Raw genomic sequence first — 19259 nt, forward strand, 5'->3', positions numbered from 1 at the left:
TACTCCCCCCTCTTCTTCTTACTCCCCCTTCTTCTTCTTACCCCTCTTCTTCTTACTCCCCCTTCTTCTTCTTACCCCTCTTCTTCTTACCCCCTCTTCTTCTTACCCCCCTCTTCTTCTTACCCCCTCTTCTTCTTACCCCCTTCTTCTAATTAATCCCCACTCTTGTTCTTACTCCCCCTCTTCTTACTCCCCCCTCCCCTCTTCTTACTCCCCCCTTCTTCTTACTCTCCCCTTCTTCTTACTCTCCCCCCCTCCCCTCTTCTTACTCTCCCCCCTCCCCTCTTATTACTCTCCCCCCTCCCCTCTTCTTACTCTCCCCCCTCCCCTCTTCTTACTCTCCCCCCTCCCCTCTTCTTACTCTCCCCCTCCCCTCTTTTTACTCACCCCCCTTCCCCTCTTTTTACTCTCCCCCTCCCCTCTTTTTACTCTCCCCCTTCCCCTCTTTTTACTCTCCCCCCTCCTTCCCCTATTTTTACTCTCCTCCCCTCCTTCCCCTATTTTTACTCTCCACCCCTTCCCCTATTTTTACTCTCCACCCCCTTCCCCTCTTCTTACTCTCCCCCCTCCCCTCTTTTTACTCTCCCCCCCTCCCCTCTTTTTACTCTCCCCCCTCCCCTCTTTTTACTCTCCCCCCTTCCCCTCTTTTTACTCTCCCCCCCTTCCCCTCTTTTTACTCTCTCCCCCCTTCCCCTCTTTTTACTCTCCACCCCCTTCCCCTCTTCTTACTCTCCACCCCCTTCCCCTCTTCTTACTCTCCACCCCCTTCCCCTCTTCTTACTCTCTCCCCCCCTTCCCCTCTTCTTACTCTCCACCCCCTTCCCCTCTTCTTACTCTCTCCCCCCCCCTTCTTCTTACCCCCTCCTCTGTAGGTGGCCGAGCTGCACTCCAGTCCGGGGTCCCGGCCGGAGTGATAGGAAAGTGCTCAGTGTGCACCTTCCTGTCAGTCCGGCCGGGTACAGGAAACAGAAACTCCTGTTCCGCACGGAACAGGAGTTTCTGTTTCCTGTACCCGGCCGGACTGACAGGAAGTGCACACTCAGTGTGCACCTTCCCATCACTCCGGCCGGGACCGCGGACCGGAGTGCAGCTCGGCCACCTACAGGGGAGGGGAGGGAGGGCAAAGCAGCTGCAGCCGTCTGAGCGCTCTTTACAGAGCGCTCGGCGGCTGCAGCATTTAAAGGGCCGGCCAGCCGCGGCCGGTCCTAAAATAATTTCGGGCGGCCTGGGGGGCAATTGCCTCCCTGCCCCCCGGCCCAGCCCGCCCCTGCTATTAGCTCACATTTGTGCCCTCTGGGGAAATCAGAGAGATTTCAGTAATACTAACTTTCTTCCTACCCGTAAAGTCATATATTATTTATAAAACAAACTACACAGATCTAAAATGATACAAAATAAAATGGAAGAAGAGGAAAGGTGCCTGATGATAAACTTGTGAGGACAAAATTGATGTAATCTTGGAGAAAACACAAACCTCCAAGTCATTTTAAAACAGAGCCGTCTCTGATGAGAATTGTGCACAAACCAATAGATAACTAAAAGCTAGTTATGGGTTAAGCTTTTATTTCAAAATGTTTAATTTACATGGCATGTCTGACTGTTGAGGCACACCAGGGCATACCATGCAAATTAAATTAGACTCATCGCAGTATTTTACGTTTGGGGCATATGCAGCATTCTGTGCACCTGAAGAAATGCCTGAGCACAAATGAGCCTAAACAGAATTTTTGGGGATGTGTCCATACATGGATGGGATTATGGGGCTGGTGATGCCACGTTTTTTAGTTTTTTTTTACTAATCTCTGCAGCACTTTTCATTCCAGTGAATGTTTCCATACAATTAACTGGAGTGAATTGTCACTTCCATATAAGTGGCAGTTCTCCTTTAATACCTGGCACAAGGCCAGCATCTATGTTCTTCGGATAAATTATAAAAAGGTAAAAAGTAGATTTACAGAGAAACAGATGTGAAGATTCCCATTGTATTCCCTACTTAGCAAGCTCTACTGATGACTATGGTTAAAAAAAAAAATTGCAAGTAGAAATTTATATAAAATCACTTTGCAGTGGCCGACCAGATGAGGTAATGACATTGATTTACTATCATTTGCGAAATTATTACATTCTTTTTTTTGTACAGTGCTAAATAAAGACTTCACATGAATCCCGCTGACCTGATATGACAGTCTGACTTTGCATGATTGTCCATATTCTTGTCAATAGAATCCACTCTCAGGTCAGGTACTGTGAGGTCAAATTGTGTCAACATGTTAATTCAAGAGAATTTTTAAAGCAAGATTGCCTGTAACAAGGGATAAGGTAAATGCGATGTGCAAATGTAAGTTAATTTGCATTAAATGCCTTGTCTGTGCCTTTTCAGAGGCAGTGGTAGAGTGTAGCTATATTTACCCAAATGTAAAAGAATACCCAATAACAACAAAGAAGATACACATATTAAAATAAATAACACAGATATTAGTTATGTACTTATCCTGGATTTAAAATGTGCGCATCTGAAACAAAACAGACATGAACATTTTATACCTTAATCGTCTGACCATTGCACCCAACATGAGTCTCAAATTTCACCATCCCATCTTAATAACGTTGTTAATATTTGTTTTCATTATGCAATGATTGCGACAAAATTCCTCAATAAGCCTCAGCTTTGATTTATTTCTTTATTGATGCTAATCACTTTATCATCTTGTCGCAATTGCAACACTTTTATACGTCTCCCCTGTAGATATGAAGAAGGAGAAAGGGGAAAGAGTAGTTTGGTAAAGACTACAAGACATAAAAATCAAGATAAAACTGGGACAAAGCAATTGCTTCGTACTCATCAAATAAAAACCTACCTGGGATCGCTACGGTATGTTGGTTCACATTAAGTAACCACTTAGCCTCTACAATTTTACTTTAAAATTCATGACCATTGGGAGTATAAGGTTAAATGTACTGTGCAACAAGCTAGCTTTATTTAAGTTAATTCAGTACACTTTCTTTACAGGGCAGAGAGGACTCTGGGCAATATCCTTAAAAAGAAAGAATGGAGGTAGGACCTCAATTTACTAATTGATATTCTTGCATAATCCCACCTCTATACTGTATGCTTATACTGATTTTATTTTGTTTATGTGTAGACGGTCCAGCTATGTTGTAACAACAAAGATCTACTGGGGTGGACAGTAAGTGGCTCAAGTTGATTATGTAATCTTTGATTCTGAGCGTGCTTTGACTCTGAAATATGTGCATTGGCTGTAATATGCAGAACTAAGCATGCACTGACTCTGTACTGTGAGGATCTAAGCAGGCACTGACTCTGTACTGTGAGGGTCTAAGCAGGCACTGACTCTGTACTGTGAGGATCTAAGCAGGCACTGACTCTGTTCTGTGAGGATCTAAGCAGGCACTGACTCTGTACTGTGAGGATCTAAGCATGCACTGACTCTGTACAGTGAGGGTCTAAGCATGCACTGACTGTACTGTGAGGATCTAAGCATGCACTGACTCTGTACTGTGAGGATCTAAGCAGGCACTGACTCTGTACAGTGAGGGTCTAAGCATGCACTGACTGTACTGTGAGGATCTAAGCATGCACTGACTCTGTACTGTGAGGATCTAAGCAGGCACTGACTCTGTACTGTGAGGATCTAAGCAGGCACTGACTATACTGTGAGGATCTAAGCATGCTCTGGTTCTGTACTGTGAGGATCTAAGCATGCTCTGGTTCTGTACTGTGAGGATCTAAGCAGGCACTGACTCTGTACTGTGAGGATCTAAGCATGCTCTGGTTCTGTACTGTGAGGATCTAAGCATGCACTGGCTCTGTACTGTGAGGATCTAAGCATGCACTGACTCTGTACTGTGAGGATCTAAGCATGCTCTGACTGTACTGTGAGGATCTAAGCAGGCACTGACTCTGTACTGTAAGGATCTAAGCATGCACTGACTCTGTACTGTGAGGATCTAAGCAGGCACTGACTCTGTACTGTGAGGATCTAAGCAGGCACTGGCTCTGTACTGTGAGGATCTAAGCATGCACTGACTCTGTACTGTGAGGATCTAAGCATCCTCTGCCTCTGTACTGTGAGGATCTAAGCATGCTCTGACTCTGTACTGTGAGGATCTAAACAGGCACTGACTCTATACTGTGAGGATCTAAACAGGCACTGACTCTGTACTGTGAGGATCTAAACAGGCACTGACTCTGTACTGTGAGGATCTAAGCAGGCACTGACTCTGTACTGTGAGGATCTAAGCAGGCACTGACTCTGTACTGTGAGGATATAAGCAGGCACTGACTCTGTACTGTGAGGATCTAAGCAGGCACTGACTCTGTACTGTGAGGATCTAAGCATGCACTGACTCTGTACTGTGAGGATCTAAGCATGCACTGACTCTGTACAGTGAGGGTCTAAGCAGGCACTGACTCTGTTCTGTGAGGATCTAAGCATGCACTGACTCTGTTCTGTGAGGATCTAAGCATGCACTGACTCTGTTCTGTGAGGATCTAAGCATGCACTGACTCTGTACTGTGAGGATCTAAGCATGCACTGACTCTGTACAGTGAGGGTCTAAGCATGCACTGACTGTACTGTGAGGATCTAAGCATGCACTGACTCTGTACTGTGAGGATCTAAGCAGGCACTGACTCTGTACTGTGAGGATCTAAGCAGGCACTGACTGTACTGTGAGGATCTAAGCATGCTCTGGTTCTGTACTGTGAGGATCTAAGCATGCTCTGGTTCTGTACTGTGAGGATCTAAGCAGGCACTGACTCTGTACTGTGAGGATCTAAGCATGCTCTGGTTCTGTACTGTGAGGATCTAAGCATGCACTGGCTCTGTACTGTGAGGATCTAAGCATGCACTGACTCTGTACTGTGAGGATCTAAGCATGCTCTGACTGTACTGTGAGGATCTAAGCAGGCACTGACTCTGTACTGTAAGGATCTAAGCATGCACTGACTCTGTACTGTGAGGATCTAAGCAGGCACTGACTCTGTACTGTGAGGATCTAAGCAGGCACTGGCTCTGTACTGTGAGGATCTAAGCATGCACTGACTCTGTACTGTGAGGATCTAAGCATCCTCTGCCTCTGTACTGTGAGGATCTAAGCATGCTCTGACTCTGTACTGTGAGGATCTAAACAGGCACTGACTCTATACTGTGAGGATCTAAACAGGCACTGACTCTGTACTGTGAGGATCTAAACAGGCACTGACTCTGTACTGTGAGGATCTAAGCAGGCACTGACTCTGTACTGTGAGGATCTAAGCAGGCACTGACTCTGTACTGTGAGGATCTAAGCAGGCACTGACTCTGTACTGTGAGGATCTAAGCAGGCACTGACTCTGTACTGTGAGGATCTAAGCAGGCACTGACTCTGTACTGTGAGGATCTAAGCATGCACTGACTCTGTACTGTGAGGATCTAAGCATGCACTGACTCTGTACAGTGAGGGTCTAAGCATGCACTGACTCTGTTCTGTGAGGATCTAAGCATGCACTGACTCTGTTCTGTGAGGATCTAAACAGGCACTGACTCTGTACTTTGAGGATCTAAGCAGACACTGACTCTGTACTGTGAGGATCTAAGCAGGCACTGACTCTGTACTGTGAGGATCTAAGCAGGCACTGACTCTGTACTGTGAGGATCTAAGCAGGCACTGACTCTGTACTGTGAGGATCTAAGCATGCACTGAATCTGTACAGTGAGGGTCTAAGCATGCCCTGACTCTGTACTGTGAGGATCTAAGCAGGCACTGACTCTGTACTGTGAGGATCTAAGCAGGCACTGACTCTGTACTGTGAGGATCTAAGCAGGCACTGACTCTGTACTGTGAGGATCTAAGCAGGCACTGACTCTGTACTGTGAGGATCTAAGCAGGCACTGACTCTGTACTGTGAGGATCTAAGCATGCACTGACTCTATACAGTGAGGGTCTAAGCAGGCACTGACTCTGTTCTGTGAGGATCTAAGCATGCACTGACTCTGTTCTGTGAGGATCTAAGCATGCACTGACTCTGTTCTGTGAGGATCTAAGCATGCACTGACTCTGTACTTTGAGGATCTAAGCAGACACTGACTCTGTACTGTGAGGATCTAAGCAGGCACTGACTCTGTACTTTGAGGATCTAAGCAGACACTGACTCTGTACTTTGAGGATCTAAGCAGGCACTGACTGTTCTGTGAGGATCTAAGCAGGCACTGACTCTGTACTGTGAGGATCTAAGCATGCTCTGACTCTGTACTGTGAGGATCTAAGCAGGCACTGACTCTGTACTGTGAGGATCTAAGCAGGCACTGACTCTGTACTGTGAGGATCTAAGCAGGCACTGACTCTGTACTGTGAGGATCTAAGCATGCACTGAATCTGTACAGTGAGGGTCTAAGCATGCCCTGACTCTGTACTGTGAGGATCTAAGCAGGCACTGACTCTGTACTGTGAGGATCTAAGCAGGCACTGACTCTGTACTGTGAGGATCTAAGCAGGCACTGACTCTGTACTGTGAGGATCTAAGCATGCACTGACTCTGTACTGTGAGGATCTAAGCAGGCACTGACTCTGTACTGTGAGGATCTAAGCATGTACTGAATCTGTACAGTGAGGGTCTAAGCATGCCCTGACTCTGTACTGTGAGGATCTAAGCAGGCACTGACTCTGTACTGTGAGGATCTAAGCAGGCACTGACTCTGTACTGTGAGGATCTAAGCAGGCACTGACTCTGTACTGTGAGGATCTAAGCATGCACTGACTCTGTACTGTGAGGATCTAAGCATGCACTGACTCTGTACAGTGAGGGTCTAAGCAGGCACTGACTCTGTTCTGTGAGGATCTAAGCATGCACTGACTCTGTTCTGTGAGGATCTAAGCATGCACTGACTCTGTTCTGTGAGGATCCAAGCATGCACTGACTCTGTACTTTGAGGATCTAAGCAGACACTGACTCTGTACTGTGAGGATCTAAGCAGGCACTGACTCTGTACTGTGAGGATCTAAGCAGGCACTGGCTCTGTACTGTGAGGATCTAAGCATGCACTGACTCTGTACTGTGAGGATCTAAGCATCCTCTGCCTCTGTACTGTGAGGATCTAAGCATGCTCTGACTCTGTAATGTGAGGATCTAAACAGGCACTGACTCTATACTGTGAGGATCTAAACAGGCACTGACTCTGTACTGTGAGGATCTAAACAGGCACTGACTCTGTACTGTGAGGATCTAAGCAGGCACTGACTCTGTACTGTGAGGATCTAAGCAGGCACTGACTCTGTACTGTGAGGATCTAAGCAGGCACTGACTCTGTACTGTGAGGATCTAAGCATGCACTGAATCTGTACAGTGAGGGTCTAAGCATGCCCTGACTCTGTACTGTGAGGATCTAAGCAGGCACTGACTCTGTACTGTGAGGATCTAAGCAGGCACTGACTCTGTACTGTGAGGATCTAAGCATGCACTGACTCTGTACTGTGAGGATCTAAGCAGGCACTGACTCTGTACTGTGAGGATCTAAGCAGGCACTGACTCTGTACTGTGAGGATCTAAGCATGCACTGACTCTATACAGTGAGGGTCTAAGCAGGCACTGACTCTGTTCTGTGAGGATCTAAGCATGCACTGACTCTGTTCTGTGAGGATCTAAGCATGCACTGACTCTGTTCTGTGAGGATCTAAGCATGCACTGACTCTGTACTTTGAGGATCTAAGCAGACACTGACTCTGTACTGTGAGGATCTAAGCAGGCACTGACTCTGTACTTTGAGGATCTAAGCAGGCACTGACTGTTCTGTGAGGATCTAAGCAGGCACTGACTCTGTACTGTGAGGATCTAAGCATGCTCTGACTCTGTACTGTGAGGATCTAAGCAGGCACTGACTCTGTACTGTGAGGATCTAAGCAGGCACTGACTCTGTACTGTGAGGATCTAAGCAGGCACTGACTCTGTACTGTGAGGATCTAAGCATGCTCTGACTCTGTACTGTGAGGATCTAAGCAGGCACTGACTGTACTGTGAGGATCTAAGCAGGCACTGACTCTGTACTGTTAGGATCTAAGCAGGCACTGGCTCTGTACTGTGAGGATCTAAGCAGGCACTGACTCTGTTCTGTGAGGATCTAAGCAGGCACTGACTCTGTTCTGTGAGGATCTAAGCAGGCACTGACTCTGTACTGTGAGGATCTAAGCAGGCACTGACTCTGTACTGTGAGGATCTAAGCAGGCACTGACTCTGTTCTGTGAGGATCTAAGCAGGCACTGACTCTGTTCTGTGAGGATCTAAGCAGGCACTGACTCTGTACTGTGAGGATCTAAGCAGGCACTGACTCTGTACTGTGAGGATCTAAGCAGGCACTGACTCTGTACTGTGAGGATCTAAGCAGGCACTGACTCTGTTCTGTGAGGATCTAAGCAGGCATTGACTCTATACTGTGAGGATCTAAGCAGGCACTGACTGTACTGTGAGGATCTAAGCAGGCACTGACTCTGTTCTGTGAGGATGTAAGCAGGCACTGACTCTGTTCTGTGAGGATCTAAGCAGGCACTGACTCTGTACTGTGAGGATCTAAGCAGGCACTGACTCTGTACTGTGAGGATCTAAGCAGGCACTGACTCTGTACTGTGAGGATCTAAGCAGGCACTGACTCTGTACTTTGAGGATCTAAGCAGGCACTGACTCTGTACTGTGAGGATCTAAGCAGGCACTGACTCTGTTCTGTGAGGATCTAAGCATGCACTGACTCTGTTCTGTGAGGATCTAAGCAGGCATTGACTCTGTACTGTGAGGATCTAAGCAGGCACTGACTGTACTGTGAGGATCTAAACAGGCACTGACTGTACTGTGAGGATCTAAGCAGGCACTGACTCTGTACTGTGATGATCTAAGCAGGCTCTGGCTCTGTACTGTGAGTATCTAAGCATGCTCTGACTCTGTTCTGTGAGGATCTAAGCAGGCACTGACTCTGTACTGTGAGGATCTAAGCAGGCACTGACTCTGTACTGTGAGGATCTAAGCAGGCACTGACTCTGTACTGTGAGGATCTAAGCATGCTCTGGCTCTGTACTGTGAGGATCTAAGCAGGCACTGACTCTGTACTGTGAGGATCTAAGCAGGCACTGACTCTGTTCTGTGAGGATCTAAGCAGGCACTGACTCTGTACTGTGAGGATCTAAGCAGGCACTGACTCTGTACTGTGAGGATCTAAGCAGGCACTGACTCTGTTCTGTGAGGATCTAAGCATGCTCTGGCTCTGTACTTTGAGGATCTAAGCAGGCACTGACTCTGTACTGTGAGGATCTAAGCAGGCACTGACTCTGTACTGTGAGGATCTAAGCAGGCACTGACTCTGTACTGTGAGGATCTAAGCAGGCACTGACTCTGTACTGTGAGGATCTAAGCATGCTCTGGCTCTGTACTGTGAGTATCTAAGCAGGCACTGACTCTGTACTGTGAGGATCTAAGCAGGCACTGACTCTGTACTGTGAGGATCTAAGCAGGCACTGACTCTGTACTGTGAGGATCTAAGCAGGCACTGACTCTGTACTGTGAGGATCTAAGCATGCACTGACTCTGTACTGTGAGGATCTAAGCATGCATTACCTCTGTAATATTTGATTCTAAGAAAGCATTGACTGTAATGTGTAAATCTAAATACGCATCTATTATGTAATCTGTGGGTCTACCCATGTGTTAACTCATGCATGCATTGACTGTAATCTGTGTATCTAAACATGCGCAGACTGTAAACTGTCATCTAACCATGCTTTACTTCTTTAACAACGCAGTAACTAATTTGCAGATTTGATTACGTATGTATTGAGTAATCTGCGGATTTAAAATTCCTTTAACTAATCCGAGGTTGTGACTTTGTGTGATTTTAAAGTGTCATATTGCTTGCTTCTTAAATTATAGAAATCTCAAGGTACATTATCTCTAATCATGTGGCATATTACCCTGAGTAATCTTCAGATCTGGGGGTGCATTGTATCTCTGATCTGCAAATCTCTGCAGAACCATTGTTTCTAAGTGTAAAATGCCTCTACAATCTGCAGATCTCCACATGAATTGCTTACCTAAACAGCATATTTGAATATAGGGAACATCATATTGCTTAATAATTTGTTACGCAGATCTTACTCTGCTGTCACTATTGTGCAAATCTCATAGTACAGTGGCACTGACGTTCTCATCTAGTGATGTAACCAAGCATGGACATTATATATGTCTATAGACATTCTAATCTACAGATATCACTGTGTACAGACATTCTAATTTACAGATATCATTGTGCACAGACATTCTAATCTACAGATATCACTGTGCACAGACATTCAAATCTACAGATCTCACTGTATACAGCAGGGGCGGACTGACTGGTCGGGCACTTCGGACATGGTCCGAGGGCCCGGCCAGGAGGGGGGCCCGCCACCAGGGGGCCCGGACTGCACAGGTAATCCAATGCGTGCCCGGGCCCCCGGTCCTTCAAAGTGCAGTGCATATAATTGCCTTCCGCAGGACCTATCCAGAGCATTTGCCCGACGGTCTGATTAAGCACTTGTGGCTTTCCGGCTAAATGCATGTTGCCCCGCCCCTTCCCGGTTTGGCTCCGCCCCCTTCCCGGAGTGATTGCAGAGCAGACCGCATGGGAGGCAGTCAGGCAGACAGGCAAGCTGGGACAGAGGAGCTCGGGCCCCATGCAACCCTACACACACTGCTACACATGGGATCTCAGAAAGGTAAGAGATCTCCTTATTGTGCATGGAGAGATAGGTCACTGCCCCCTACATTTTCACACTGCCCCCTCCCCCACTGTCACACTGCCCCCTCCCCCACTGTCACTGCCCCTACACTGTCACACTGCCCCCTCCCCCACTGTCATTGCCCCTACATTGTCACACTGCCCCCTCCCCCACTGTCACTGCCCCTACACAGTCACACTGCCCCCTCCCCCACTGTCATTGCCCCTACACTGTCACACTGCCCCCTCCCCCACTGTCATTGCCCCTACATTGTCACACTGCCCCCTCCCCCACTGTCACTGCCCCTACATTGTCACACTGCCCCCCCACTGTCACTGCCCCTACACTGTCACACTGCCCCCTCCCCACTGTCATTGCCCCTACATTGTCACACTGCCCCCTCCCCCACTGTCATTGCCCCTACATTGTCACACTGCCCCCTTCCCCACTGTCACTGCCCCTACACTGTCACACTGCCCCCTCCCCCACTGTCATTGCCCCTACACTGTCACACTGCCCCCACCCCAATGTCACTGCCCCTACACTGTCACACTGCCCCCTCCCCCACTGTCACTGCCCCTACACTGTCACACTGCCCCCTCTCCCACTGTCACTGCCCCTACACTGTCACACTGCCCCCTCCCCCACTGTCACTGCCCCTACACTGTCACACTGCCCCCTCCCCCACTGTCACTGCCCCTACACTGTCACACTGCCCCTCCCCCACTGTCACTGCCCCTACACTGCCACACTGCCCCCTCCCCCACTGTCACACTGCCCATCCACATCTGTCACTGCCCCTACACTGTTACACTGCCCCTCCCCCACTGTCACACAGCCCATCCACCACTGTCACACTGCCCCATCCCCCACTGTCACTGCCCCTACACTGTCACACTGCTCCCTCCCCACTGTCACTGCCCCTACACTGTCACACTGCCACCTCCACCACTGTCACTGCCCCTACACTGTTACACTACCCCCTCCCCCACTGTCACACTGCCCATCCACATCTGTCACTGCCCCTACACTGTCACACTGCCCCCTCCCCCATTGTCACACTGCCCATCCACCACTGTCACTGCCCCTACACTGTCACACTGCCCCCTCCCCCACTGTCACTGCCCCTACATTGTCACACTGCCCCCCCACTGTCACTGCCCCTACACTGTCACACTGCCCCCTCCCCCACTGTCACTGCCCCTACACTGTCACACTGCCCCCTCCCCCACTGTCACTGCCCCTACATTGTCACACTGCCCCTTCCCCCACTGTCACTGCCCCTACATTGTCACACTGCCCCCTCCCCCACTGTCACTGCCCCTACACTGTCACACTGCCCCCTCCCCCACTGTCACTGCCCCTACATTGTCACACTGCCCCTTCCCCACTGTCACTGCCCCTACACTGTCACACTGCCCCCTCCACCACTGTCACTGCCCCTACATTGTCACACTGCCCCCTCCCCCACTGTCACTGCCCCTACACTGTCACACTGCCCCCTCCCCCACTGTCACTGCCCCTACACTGTCACACTGCCCCTCCCCCACTGTCACTGCCCCTACACTGCCACACTGCCCCCTCCCCCACTGTCACACTGCCCATCCACATCTGTCACTGCCCCTACACTGTTACACTGCCCCTCCCCCACTGTCACACAGCCCATCCACCACTGTCACACTGCCCCATCCCCCACTGTCACTGCCCCTACACTGTCACACTGCTCCCTCCCCACTGTCACTGCCCCTACACTGTCACACTGCCACCTCCACCACTGTCACTGCCCCTACACTGTTACACTACCCCCTCCCCCACTGTCACACTGCCCATCCACATCTGTCACTGCCCCTACACTGTCACACTGCCCCCTCCCCCATTGTCACACTGCCCATCCACCACTGTCACTGCCCCTACACTGTCACACTGCCCCCTCCCCCACTGTCACTGCCCCTACATTGTCACACTGCCCCCCCACTGTCACTGCCCCTACACTGTCACACTGCCCCCTCCCCCACTGTCACTGCCCCTACACTGTCACACTGCCCCCTCCCCCACTGTCACTGCCCCTACATTGTCACACTGCCCCTTCCCCCACTGTCACTGCCCCTACATTGTCACACTGCCCCCTCCCCCACTGTCACTGCCCCTACACTGTCACACTGCCCCCTCCCCCACTGTCACTGCCCCTACATTGTCACACTGCCCCTTCCCCACTGTCACTGCCCCTACACTGTCACACTGCCCCCTCCACCACTGTCACTGCCCCTACATTGTCACACTGCCCCCTCCCCCACTGTCACTGCCCCTACACTGTCACACTGCCCCCTCCCCCACTGTCACTGCCCCTACACTGTCACACTGCCCCTTCCCCCACTGTCACTGCCCCTACATTGTCACACTGCCCCTACCCCCACTGTCACTGCCCCTACCCTGTCACACTGCCCCCTCCCCCACTGTCACTGCCCCTACACTGTCACACTGCCCCCTCCCCCACTGTCACTGCCACTACACTTTCACACTGCCCCTCCCCCACATTGTCACTCCCCCACACACACAGTGGCACCTTCCTTTGGGGTCAGAAAAAGAATAGGGAGAGCCTGGGGTATAAGGAAGAGCCTGGGGCAGAGAAGGAGCAGGGAGAGCCTGGGGCAGAGAAGGAGCAGGGAGAGCCTGGGGTATAAGGAAGAGCCTGGGGCAGAGAAGGAGCAGGGAGAGCCTGCGGCAGAGAAGGAGCAGGGAGAGCCTGGGACAGAGAAGGAGCAGGGAGAGCCTGGGGTATAAGGAAGAGCCTGGGGCAGAGAAGGAGCAGGGAGAGCCTGCGGCAGAGAAGGAGCAGGGAGAGCCTGGGACAGAGAAGGAGCAGGGAGAGCCTGGGACAGAGAAGGAGCAGGGAGAGCCTGGGACAGAGAAGGAGCAAGGAGAGCCTGGGACAGAGAAGGAGCAGGGAGAGCCTGGGACAGAGAAGGAGCAGGGAGCGCCTGGGACAGAGAAGGAGCAGGGAGCGCCTGGGACAGAGAAGGAGCAGGGAGAGCCTGGGACAGAGAAGGAGCAGGGAGAGCCTGGGACAGAGAAGGAGCAGGGAGAGCCTGGGACAGAGAAGGAGCAGGGAGAGCCTGGGACAGAGAAGGAGCAGGGAGCGCCTGGGACAGAGAAGGAGCAGGGAGCGCCTGGGACAGAGAAGGAGCAGGGAGAGCCTGGGACAGAGAAGGAGCAGGGAGAGCCTGGGACAGAGAAGGAGCAGGGAGCGCCTGGGACAGAGAAGGAGCAGGGAGCGCCTGGGACAGAGAAGGAGCAGGGAGCGCCTGGGACAGAGAAGGAGCAGGGAGAGCCTGGGACAGAGAAGGAGCAGGGAGAGCCTGGGACAGAGAAGGAGCAGGGAGAGCCTGGGACAGAGAAGGAGCAGGGAGAGCCTGGGACAGAGAAGGAGCAGGGAGAGCCTGGGACAGAGAAGGAGCAGGGAGAGCCTGGGACAGAGAAGGAGCAGGGAGAGCCTGGGACAGAGAAGGAGCAGGGAGAGCCTGGGACAGAGAAGGAGCAGGGAGAGCCTGGGACAGAGAAGGAGCAGGGAGAGCCTGGGACAGAGACGGAGCAGGGAGAGCCTGGGACAGAGAAGGAGCAGGGAGAGCCTGGGACAGAGAAGGAGCAGGGAGAGCCTGGGACAGAGAAGGAGCAGGGAGAGCCTGGGACAGAGAAGGAGCAGGGAGAGCCTGGGGCAGAGAAGGAGCAGGGAGAGCCTGCGGCAGAGACGGAGCAGGGAGAGCCTGCGGCAGAGAAGGAGAGCCTACGGCAGAGAAAAATGTATACATTTGAAATAACAGCAACTATATTAATTACAAACATTTCACTAATCTAAGGGGTACAATTTATGGAAATTGACTGCCATGGGGTACTCAAGTGAAAAAAGGTTGGGAATCACTGAGATAGATCACTGGCTGCAGGAGGGGGAAAATGGAGTCTGCTGGGCCCCACTATGCTGGCCCAACAAGCTGTGCCACTGGACCACCAGGGAATCCACTGTCCCCCTCCCTGGCTACAGGTAAGAGGCAGGGAGGGGGAAGTACATTTAAACATTTTTTTATAAAAATCCAACCACTAAAAAATACCCCCCAGCAGCATCTGTCACACATCCACCACACACATACATCATCAAACAGACAAAATGCATCCACTACACAACCACATACATCATCCACTAAACAAATACACATCATCCACTACACAACCACACACATCATCCACTACACAGCCACATACATCATCCACTACACAAATACACATCATCCATTACACAGCCTCATATATCACACAAACTGCATCCACTACACAACCACACACATCATCCACTACACATATACACATCATCCACTACACAACCACACACATCATCCACTACACAGCCACATACATCACACAAACTGCATCCACTACACAACCACACACATCATCCACTACACAAATAAACAACCACACACGTCATCCACTACACAAATACACATCATCCACTACACAACCACATATATCATTCACCACATAAACACAAACTGCATCCACTACACAACCACACACTCAGTGCCCCCCCTCCCTGGCTACAAGTAAGAGGCAGGGAGGGAGAAAGATTTTTGTTAAAAACAAATTATAAAATTTCAACAGCTAAAAAATACACACACACTGCATCCACTACACAAACACACATCATTCACTACACCAACACACACACCATCCACTACACAAACACACACACACATACACCATCCACTACACAAACACACACACAGTATCCACTACACAGACACACACACAGCATCCACTACACAAACACACACACAGTACTCACTACACAAATATACATAATTCACTACACACTACATCCATTACACAAACACACTATTCACTATACACACGATTCATCCACTCTACACACACTCTCTATCCGCTACACAAACATTCAATCTGAGTCCACTATAAACACTGTATCTACTTTACTCATGCATTTTGCATCCAATACACACATTCTACAGCCATACACACACAATCAAATTCAGTACACACACACACACACACACACACTTCATCCTTGTGGGTGGACTCAAGATGGGTCATGTGGGCTGACTTGGGGGTGGGCCATGTGGGCAGGCCCCCGGAGGCCAAGGATTCCGCTCACTGCCTTACAAAGCCCTAAAAACTGGTCTCGGCCACACATTTGTTGGCCATCTTTAGAGGCCAGCCCACAGGCCAGCCAATAAGCCAGTCAGCCAGCCCACTGGCCAGCCAGCCCACAGGCCACCAGCCAGCCAGGCCAGTAGCCAGCCAGCCCACAGGCCAGTAGCCAGCCAGCCATCCAGCCAACCCACAGGCCAGCCAGCCCACAGGCCAGCCAGGCCAGCAGCCAGCCACATGCCAGCAGCCAGCCACAGGCTAATAGCCAGTCCACAGGCCTACAGCAAGCCACAGGCTTACATACAGCAAGCCCACAGCCTGCCAGCCATAGCCAGCAAGCCACAGCCAGCCAGAAAGCCCACAGAATGCCAGCCAGCAACAGTAATTAAGGTAAGAGGAGCCAACTTGGCCTAGGTATCAGCGAGCTATGTTGTGTTGCTATATTGTAAAAAAGGAACCAGAGTGTTGGAGAGACCCCCTCCAGGCCCCATTAGACTCCATTGTAGTCTCTAATGGGGCCTGGAGGAGATTCTTTCTAACACACTCTCTAAAGGACACTGAGATAGCCTCTGCTAGAAAGACCCCCCTCCATGGCCCATTAGCCCTCAATTGTAGTCTCTACTGGGGTCTTGAGGGGATTATTGTTATTTATTTTGCAGTTTATTTTTTGCATTTGTTAATTATATTGCACTTGTTTAGAACTTATTGCACTTTTGTTCCTTGTGTCTAAAGATTGTGTAGGGTGTGGCTGGAGGCGGGAGAAGGGCAGGGCTTGCTGCGGAGCATGGGTGGGGCCTGTAAGGGGGCCCTTGATTTATTTTGCCCGGGGGCCCTGAGGGTTCTCAGTCCGCCCCTGGTATACAGACATCTAACCTACAAATATCACTGTGCACAGACATTCTAATCTACATATTTCACTGTGCCGACATTTGAATCTACAAATATTACTGTGCACAGACATTCTAATTTACAAATCTCACTGTTCATAGACATTCTAATCTACAGATATATATAAAAAGCAAAGAAAAGGAAAAAAGGAATCGAAAACGAATGCTCAAAATCACCAAAGATGTGAATCACTCCAAATCACACCAGATAAATACAATACAATAACGTGAAAATAATGGTGAGAGCAAACTAAATACTAGATAAAAACCAGGTGAAAATGATTAAGAGGCAATATTACCATATATTATTCACTTGTAGGCATGTCCTAAAAAACAATAAAATAAAGGACATAGTACAGCCTGTTAAACAATAAAATGCACAAAAGTACCGTAGGTATAAAATTTCCCACTCACGTGGTGCTGAGCCGTTTAAAAGTGGCTCAGACTATCAGCGCCTTGTAAAGTTGTATTTGAAGACTGCAATGCTGGAATCAAGTATTTCAATGCATAAATTCCGTCTTTTTGTTTGAATATTTGGACAGGAAAAAAGCAGGTGAATGAAAAAATAAAAAAACTTTTATTGCTTAAAATCACAGCAAAGGAAAATAGTCTCCCAATTGCACTGTGCAATTGGGAGACTATTTTCCTTTGCTGTGATTTTAAGCAATAAAAGTTTTTTCATACCTACTTTTGTGCATTTTATTGTTTAACAGACTATACTATGTCCTTTATTTTATTGTTTTTTAGGACATGCCTACAAGTGAATAATATATGGTAATATTGCCTCTTAATCATTTTCACCTGTTTTTTTATCTAGTATTTAGTTTAATCTACAGATATCACTGCGTACATACATTGTAATCTACAGATATCACTGTGCTCAGACATTATAACCCACAGATATCACTGTGCTAAACTACAGATCTCACTGTGCACAGATATTGTAGCCTACAGACCTCACTGTGCTCTAATCTTCTATTATATACAGTTTACAGGGCATAGACATTGAAATCTATACACCTCACAGCACATTGACATTCTAATGATCGGGTCTTGCTGCGTCCTGACATTTTAACCTACAGATCTTACTTCGTGTTGACATTGTAATCTATAGACCTCACAGTGTACACATATTCTAATCTGCTGGTTGTGTAGTGTACTCACATCGTAATTCAGAGATCACATTGTGTTTTGACATGTTAATCTATAGATCTTGTTGAATTGATATTCTATTCTACAGACGTTACAGTCCACTGGATTTCCAATCTATAGATCTCACATAGCTTTGACATTTTAATCTATAGATCTCACTGTGCATATCTTCTCTAACCTTCTTCTGATTTGCAGACCTCATGATGCATTTCCATTGCCTCTTCAATCTGTGACTTTTCTGCTTCTTTGAAAGAGGCAACAGCACATACATAATATTATGTCAATGAGTGTATAGGGTGATATCTTGATCTATTTCTTTTTCTTTGTCGATTTTAAAGAGCAGAGACCGAGAGGGGATTGTCTAGGAAACATATTATTGAAGGTGAGCTTCACCAGTCTTGCCATAGTCACGTTATTTCTGGACGCTGACCTTAAATCAAAAGTACTATAAGTATCTACATAACTACATGTCTCATATTTTACATTGAGAATATATATATATATATTTTAATTCTCTGACTCACTATTTCATCTAGTAGAGGCTTTACTCTTACTCACTGTGACAAACTGCCATTTGCCACTGGGCATTGGAGAGGACTTATTGCTAGCCTCCTGCCCTGCGACTATGGCCCTGCAGTTCAAACCTGTTATTTTCCCTGCCGAAAGGTTTATTTGTGCCTTTCTGCAGACTGTTAAAGCCATGCTACCCCAGATAGCTATGCCATGGAGCCCAGCCGTATACTGAAAGACTGTATGAAAGACTTTGGCTCCATGGCGATTGAACTGTATGTATTTTTATGTCTTTTATTGTCCTTTGTCTGCCATGTGGCTAATGGAGTTTTGCCTCTGTCCTTGGAGATAATTGGATTACTTCTCAATTATCTCCAGGATAGAAGGCTCTTTGAATCCCTGGTCTGATTCGTGCCATTTTTTAATATGTTGTTCCCCTGAATGGATTGATTATGAAAATGTATGTTTTATGTTTGTGACATGTATATCTTAGAAGTTGTAGAAATGTATAAAAATGTATAAGTTTTAGCTTGGAGATAATTGAGTAGATACAGTAGGAAACTCAATTTTATTAAAGGACACGGAGGCGAATATTATGCTTATCTCTTTCTTTATTATACCTCAGCAGCAAAGAGAAGGTATAAGATATTCATAGAAAAAAAAAAAAACTCAATAAGAACAGGTTCTCAAAGGGTTAACATAACATTCCACCCTTAACCAATAGGAACAGTCCTCTTGTCCATAACCACCCATGTGACCTTTCCTCTCCCTCTTTCTTTGCTGCTGCCTCAGCTAAGTAACACCTATTTTTCTTCT

The 19259-nt window shown here is 48.5% G+C and overlaps 1 protein-coding gene across 4 annotated transcripts in view; it reads left to right on the top strand.

Annotated features, from left to right (window-relative positions):
• The window catches only part of KCNAB3 (potassium voltage-gated channel subfamily A regulatory beta subunit 3), a 146998-nt gene that overhangs the window by 82031 nt on the left and 45708 nt on the right, over positions 1-19259 (top strand). For 3 of the 4 annotated variants that reach the window (XM_063449699.1, XM_063449700.1, XM_063449698.1), the window contains exons 5-8: positions 2747-2872; positions 3011-3055; positions 3144-3188; positions 18272-18315. In XM_063449699.1, coding sequence (XP_063305769.1) covers positions 2747-2872; positions 3011-3055; positions 3144-3188; positions 18272-18315 — 260 coding nt within the window. The remainder of the gene's footprint in view (positions 1-2746; positions 2873-3010; positions 3056-3143; positions 3189-18271; positions 18316-19259) is intronic. The other variant, XM_063449701.1, reaches the window with a different exon arrangement.

The sequence above is a fragment of the Pelobates fuscus genome, chromosome 3 (genome assembly GCF_036172605.1).
Source record: "Pelobates fuscus isolate aPelFus1 chromosome 3, aPelFus1.pri, whole genome shotgun sequence".
NCBI classification, from domain to species: domain Eukaryota; kingdom Metazoa; phylum Chordata; class Amphibia; order Anura; family Pelobatidae; genus Pelobates; species Pelobates fuscus.